This window comes from Montipora foliosa, chromosome 1 (assembly GCF_036669935.1).
Source record: "Montipora foliosa isolate CH-2021 chromosome 1, ASM3666993v2, whole genome shotgun sequence".
NCBI lineage: Eukaryota > Metazoa > Cnidaria > Anthozoa > Scleractinia > Acroporidae > Montipora > Montipora foliosa.
The window spans coordinates 2,089,676-2,097,175 of record NC_090869.1 but is presented as its reverse complement, the minus strand read 5'-3'; the positions used below and the strand labels follow the sequence as shown (position 1 = coordinate 2,097,175).

The window sequence follows — 7,500 nt, the reverse complement described above, 5'->3', positions numbered from 1 at the left end:
AAGAAATGTTTTCCTCAAAATAACCAGTGTCTACATTCGACGTCTCGACTCTCTCCCCGCTGTCTTTCTCTACACAGTTTCTCTCTAATCTCGCCCATGAAGTCGTTTTGGTTTTCCTGCACCGGTCAGAGACTAATATCCCTAGAGGTGGTCTTTGAAAAATTCACTTGTGCTTATTTACGCCGAATAATTTGGTTACTTAACCACTCAATGAAGCACAACAGATATGGCGCAAATGAAACTTTTCATACAGAGTATGGCAGTAGCATGGATGTTCGTGATACCCTAAAAGGATTTCTAGGCATATATTGTGGGGCATTACAAGGTTTCTTCCTGTTGTTAGAAATGGAGTCCCACGTTCCGGCCATTGGAGTAATAGTCTCCAGACCCTCTACCGAGTATCGAGACTAACACACTTCCGTTTTCACTTCTGGTTTCAATATTTGTGCTTCGGTGAGGGAATTACTCGGTCATTTGAAAACAAGCAGTCTATGAATTTCAAAAAGTTGTGAAGCAGCGAGATGGAACGGCTGAATTTAGATAACAAGCATTCAGTTAAAAAAGGTAAGCTAAGAATATCGAATTATCAGTCCTTCTGTCAGAATTTGCCATCTAGTGCCAATCGTTCGTGTTGAGGCAAGACAAGAAAACTTCAAATTTATTTCAAGGTGTCTATACGGCCCCAGTATTACCGCTTCAGAACTGTTATTTGCGGTTTAGAAAAGATGAACTGACGTATGATTCGCTTTCTAAGTAGTTCAGGCTCTATATTTTAACTAGTTGGTGGCGGAAAATGCAATTCGTGTGAAATCATAACTGGCCGTGGAAGCTTGTACCACGACGTGTGACTTGAAAGTATATAAGATGTGTTCAGCAAAAGATGTTGATGGCCAAATGACTACCATTGCCGACTAATTCGAACGAAGTACACGATGCAAACTTGGGTTACAAGGACGTAAATGTTTCACTGCTACACGATTTATAACCTTCTGTTTGCAAATTTCCCTTCCGGTTTGTTCGGCTCCATCATTTTAAATTATCCAGAATTAAAACTTTTAAGAAAATCCGATCTATGATGCCCTTTCCTGTGTTTATGTTTTTTGAAGCTACGATACTGAAAACTGTTATCATTTTCATTATTTGGTTTATTTATTTCTAATTTCAGTTTTCGTAGAAAGCGCGTGGCCGTCGAATGGCTTGTTTTTGTCATCAATGACGTCATATTTTTGAATCACGCGAACCGTTGGTCAAGGATAACGCGGAGTCTGGGAAGTTGATAGAGCACGAACACAATTTCTTGGCAAAGAAGTAATCGTTTAATATTCATCCAGTTTAAGGCAACGTTCTTAAGAAATTTCATAGCAAGGATAGATTAAAGCTAAGCTGCGAGCACTCTCTCTTTAGCTCCAAAATCTGTGGGGAAGAAAAAACGAGTGAGCGTGACTATGAGCGTGACATGCGATCAGCCGCGAGTGGCGCGGGCGTCGGAAGACGAGCGTATGTACGGACCCAAAATGGTTTTGTACGCCGTTTTAGCCATAGATATAAACAGGGTGTCATTTTAACCGTTTTGTTCATAAATAGGCTATGAGTTTTGAACTTTAGTCTTGAACTAGTTATGATAAGAGCTGTCAACAAAAGTTTGACATCGGTCTGCCCTAGGGAGCCAGGAATAAGGCAGATTTTGAAATAGGGTACCGATTTAGGATCAAATCATACGTAACGTATCGAATTTTTGATCAGTTCGTAAATGGCGTAGAGAATATCGCAGATTTTGGCGACTAATAGGGTAAGGGTTTTGGGAAACTGGCCGCACCCCCCCCCCCCCCTCAGTCTCCCCTCCCCCCTAAGATGGCCCATTAGAGACAGCGCAAAAATCCTAAAAATACACAAATTACAAAAATATACTACTGCAAACTAAATCAAATACGCTACGAATAAAATTAAACCAACAATCGAATGCATTCCTACACAATACACAAGTGAAACGCTAGACACCGTTAACCACACACTGCTAATAAGGGCAAAACGCACACCCCAAATCCAGTGAAAAAAGCTCACTGCAAACGAAAAGCCAAGGCACGCCGCAAATGAAAGGCGATAAGGTGTGAACTTTGGCATAATTTCCCGCCTTTTTCATAATTCCACACATTGAAAGCAGTGCTAGCAGCGTATGCCTTTTTAGGAGCACAGTGGGCCTCCGGTTCGAAGAGCGTTTTTGACAAAGCTCCGTTTCCGTGAGGGAAGGACTAACCGTAGAAATAAAGGAGCGATTTCAAATTCCTGTGGTTAGAAGAGCGTTTTGAAAAAGCTCCGTTTTCATGACAGATTAATGTGGACGGCTCGACTACTGACGTGCATGCTTTGTTCCGATATTCTAATGTTCTGAGAAATAACGCTCTAATTTAAGAAAGCAGACGAATGGCGTCTTTCAGTTTTTTTTTTCTATTTTCCCGTTTGTTTACCAAAACAATTTCATGGACAAGTACTATCCATCCGGGTATTTTTCTCGGACGTGCACCATGGGAAGATGGTGGGCGCTTTCCATTCTACCAAAAATTCTGGTTTGAAATTTCGGGTATTACATATAACGAATCAATGGAACGGAATTTTCCGGTTGGTTGAACCAACCCGTCCCACGCCATCACGTTCCAAGTTTCGTGCGAGAATACAGACACGCAGTGAAAACAAGAGAAAATATGGCGGACTCTGTGCTTCTTTTGCTGAAGTTGTTCGACGACTCCGAAGTTGAATACGACGAAGTATTAAGCGCAGTGAAAACAAGAGAAAATATGGCGGACTCTGTACTTCTTTTGCTGAAGTTGTTTGACGACTCTAAAGTTGAATACGACGAAATATTAAGCGGAGACGGTGATTTGTATTTTTTCAGCTTTAGTTAGTTGTCTGATATGCGAAGACCTTTAAATCGAGTTTGCGAGTACTTTGAAAGTACGATACTACTGTATATAGAGGAACTTGCGAGGAGGTCACGCCAACAAGAAACTCATGTACATGCATTTTCGTATTACTTACGTAAGATAGCTGTGCAGTCATGTTCCAACAGGACAGATAAACTGTCTGTCCATCAAAAGACAGGAAATGATAATTTCCTTTCCATTCGCTTCCCCACCCAGAATTTCCGGAATTTTTGGTCGAATAGAAAGCGTTCGCCGATAAATACCATCGAGTCACGTGATCAATTTAAACCAATAAGAATCGGAGAAAATTTAGTGGTGAACTGTAAGAGGTGATAGAGGACGTTTTCCTTTTACCAAAAAATTCCGGAAATTCCGGTTGGGATGTAAATGGAACACGACTTTTTGGTTCGTCAACTCCACTACGGAAATTTTCTGGAATAAACGGAATTTCTGAAAAGGTAGTCCCGTTTTCCCGCTGGAAACTTCCCAACGGAAATTTCTATTCGTAACACTCGTAATGAGATACGCAGTTTGAATACCTCAAAGTAACACCTCATAGGTGACTGGGCGTGCAGTAAAATGAGTGATATGACGTAGCATGCCTATAAATACCGAATCGGAGCAGAACACTCCTTCTTGCTCAGTTTTTTCAGCGAAGCAGTGGGAAAGAGAACGGCCCACCCATCCGCCCATCAATTCGCGTGGGTCGTGTAATACTCCCCTCTAAGCCAAGCTGTTCCAGCTTGGCTTAGAACGCTGAACAATATTTTCTCCATACCTTATTATTAACTGAGCATGAATGGGAGTGTTATGTAATAGAACACTGTTCTATTTACAGATTTCTCGTCTTTATCACCAGTTCCATACCTTTCACGGTCTTTTAAAATTAAGCGGCCAGGCCTCCCTCGGCTCCCTCGAATGGAACTTGTGACAAATGAACCACGCTCTTCCCAAACGGGAATTCCCAATGGAAATTTTCCGAAATTTTTGTAAATGGAAAACGTCCAGAGACTTCGGACAACGTTGCAGAGGGTCTATTATAGTCTGGCGGTTTGGCGGTTTAAGCCAATTTTGAGTGCCGATTTGCGGTCTCATTCACATTTATCTGACGGTTTACGGTTAAGAAATTATCGTGCGATTGCGGGAAATCAGAAATTTAGCTCGCGGTTTTCGGTTTTTGCGTGTTTTTGTGGCGGTTATTCAAACAGAGTTAAGAGGCTCAGAAGACTGAGCGGTAACTTAATCTTGCTTAAAGCTTCTCTCCCAACAAAGGATTGCCTTTTAGGCGTAGACCAAGTCAGTCAGAGCTTCCCTCTGTGTCCCCGGCCATTTGGGGAGGGGTGGGGAGGTAATTTGATATAAGGCCAGGCTTCAAAGCTTCGAAAGGGTCACGAAAGCACGTGGAAAGATGGCGGACGATGCGGCGAATGTCGATATAATTAAATGTGTTGTCTTATTTCACAAGCTTGTTTTGTCCGTAAATCCATGTTAGAACGACCACATAAGAACAGACAACACACCCAGCCCTAAAAACTTGTACTTTTACAATTCGCTATAAACATCTCGAGCAATCCTTGTGTTTGTGAACAGCCCATTAGACGTCAAAACCTTTTTGTTCGGTAGTTACTGAATGGAGTTATAGAAACAATTTGTTCTGTTCTTAAGATCTCGTGGTCTTTGTGAGGAGAAATACGAGTATTGAGCTAACATCGCAAAGAATTTGCTACGTACTGTTAAAAGATCGGTTATGAGGATAATCGTCCTACCTGTAGGGCGGTGTCGGTTTTTAGAAGAAAACGAAAGCGGTTTGCGGTTTCGAAGGAACAAAATATGGCGGTTTACGGAATGTACGACCCCCTATAATAGACCCTCGTTGCAGTTTGTATTCCCAGGTGGTAATTTTAGTCATAGCTCCCTCTCGCTGTCGAATACTGTATATTTTATACCTCGCTCTTGCAGGAAACTTAGCTAGGAGCCATGGGCTATTGAATAAGCCCACTCAAACGCTGAAAATGGCTGCATCTTTTCCTTGATAGGTTGGGCCAGTTATATTTAATCAGAGAAGCGTTTTGTGATTCAGCCTGTGACGTCAGCACAGTCTATCTGAAATGGAAGGACCGGCCCTTTACAGTTCAGTCGAGAAGACAAACGGAGCAAAGTTGAGCAGGCTTCTCATTGACGGTGGAACAAAGGTGCTGAGGAAAGTGTTCAATAGCTATCACTCCCCTGCAAATCTAGTGGCTTCTCTTAATTCCAACTACGTTGCTCTTAACAACCTCTTGAAGAAACGAGTATTGCATAAGACTCAATGGGACCAGTTGTTCCCACCAGCCGGTGGAGGTGTTCCTGATGCTAACACTTTTGACATCACCCTTCTTTTTGTCCTGCTGACCAATATTTGCGGGCTACACCCTCCCCCCTCTGGATGGCACACAAAACCACCCCCCACTGACCTTTCCCTTGAGGCAAACCTTGCTCGTATGAAGTATTTTCGTAACGAGCTATACGGTCATGTTACAACAACAGGTCTTGACACAGCAACGTTCACTGTTCTTTGGAATGAGATCAGTGCTGTTCTTGTTACTCTCGGACATGACCAGGCAGAAATAGATAGACTGAAAGCGGAATGTGGCGGGGAGAAGGATTATCTAAATGTTCTGTTTGAGTGGGCTGACTGCGAAGAGGACATTAAGTCACAATTGAATGAGGTAACCCGTGTTCAGAACAAAACACTTAAGGCTATAGAGGAAGTTAGTCAGATCCTCAAGGAAACAGTTAATATAAACCCGAATCGAACGACAAAAGACAACGTTTCAGACGAAATTCTCAAAAACCTGGCAAAGTCTGAGTTTAAAGGAGACATCGAGTTTCACGCCGGAAGATTTCAAGTTAACACCCGTGAGTGGGTTTTCAAAGAAGTGCAGGACTGGTTAGACAACAAAAACTGTCAAAACCGTGTGATGGTGATCAGCGGAAATGCAGGCATGGGGAAGTCGGTTATCTCTGCTGTTATTTGCAAAAGAATGCAAAAAGCTGGCAGACTGTTAGGAAGCCACTTTTGTCAGCATAACAATGCTCGTTACCGAAATCCTCAGTTGATGCTTCAGTCCTTGGCCTCTCACTTGTGCCAAGCCCTACCAGAGTACAAGAACGCCCTTGTGGAACAACTGTCGCGAAATTTGGGAGTAGAATTGGAAAACCTAGGAACCGAAGAGCTGTTTGCGTTGCTTTTCAAAGAGCCCTTGAGCATTTTGGCTGATCCCGGTAAAAACACGCTAATTGTTATAGACGGCTTGGATGAAAGTGACTACCAAGGGCGCAATGAGTTGCTCGATGTGATTGCCAATCAGTTTTGCAAGCTTCCACTGTGGATCCGATTTCTGATAACCACTCGTCCGGAGAGAAACATTGCAGAGAGTCTCAAACATCTGCAGCCGTTACAGCTGGAGTCGAATGCCGAAAAGAATTTGGACGACGTCGAATTGTTTTTTAGAAAACAGCTGCAGTACGTGGTGAATGGAGATGTGACAGATGCTTGTATAAAGAAACTTGTAGCAAAGTCCGAAGGCCTCATGCTGTACGCTTACTTCCTCGTTGATTTTCTTCAGAGGAATGGTTCCCTTCTACAACAAGGGGACTTGGATCTCAACTTGCCGTTAAGCATTTCCTCTGTTTACCATTCTTATTTTAAACGTCTGGAGGTCGAACTTGGTAATGAAGTTTGTATAAGCGAGGAAACTTTTCTAATCTTTCTTTGTGCTGTTACTGCTTCGAGGGAGCCATTACCGCTAGCGTTCATTTCAAAAGTCTTTGGACTTGAAACCACGTCGAAGCTTGATCAGAGAAACGCAAACAAAGCTATAAGTTGCGTTTCCGCTCTTCTCCCAATTCGCGATGGTCGTCTGCACATAATTCACAAGTCAGTAAAAGACTGGTTGACTGACAAGGTCTGCTATGGAGATCACGACTTTATTGTTGATGAGAGAGAGGGCCACTGCATCCTTGCAAGGCTTTGTGCCACTGTACTTGACGATGTGAAACAGAAAGGCGTTCATGATGCACGGTTCAGCGACACTGAGAAGTATGCCCTTCAACATGGTGTTCAACACATGTTGGCTCTAGGGGAGGATTCAAGTCCTTGTGGCATTGAAAAGACGATAAAAATGTACGTGACTGACTTGAAACTAGTGTATGCAAAACTCTGTGTTAGTGACGCTTACAACACGGTAGCCTCCGAAGATATCCTAACCGTTCAAATGCATGAGTTGTCTAAGGATCTTCCTGCTGAACTGCAGAGAGCCCTAAGCACATTATTGTTCTTGTTACGGAAGCACCGTAACACACTGAGGGATCTTCCGCGCGTCCTCTTCCAACTTGCACTGAACGAAACCGGACCAGAGGTGGCACCTGAAGCTTTCAACGTGTTGAAGACGAGAAATTTTGAAATTCCGTACATAGAATGCCTAGATGACCCCGCTCCACAAGGTGGTGCGTCAGTCGAACTACACTGCTCAGATACAGTAGCTTGCTTCGATGTATCATCTCAGTTAGAGAACATGGTTTGTGAATGCCACGATGGAAC

General features: G+C 43.0%; 1 protein-coding gene across 5 annotated transcripts in view; it reads left to right on the top strand.

The window, feature by feature from the left end:
• The window catches only part of LOC137992221 (uncharacterized), a 25,681-nt gene that overhangs the window by 9,452 nt on the left and 8,729 nt on the right, over positions 1-7,500 (top strand). For 3 of the 5 annotated variants that reach the window (XR_011121682.1, XM_068837454.1, XM_068837742.1), the window contains exons 1-2: positions 431-564; positions 4,955-7,500. The exon at positions 4,955-7,500 is cut by the window's right edge and continues 1,827 nt beyond it. Coding sequence is in view for 4 of the 5 variants with exons in the window: in XM_068837454.1 (XP_068693555.1) it covers positions 5,027-7,500 (2,474 nt within the window). In the remaining variant the exon portion in view is untranslated. Of the gene's footprint in view, positions 1-430; positions 565-1,165; positions 1,270-4,954 lie in introns of those variants that run through there. The other 2 variants (XM_068837541.1, XM_068837620.1) reach the window with 2 other exon arrangements.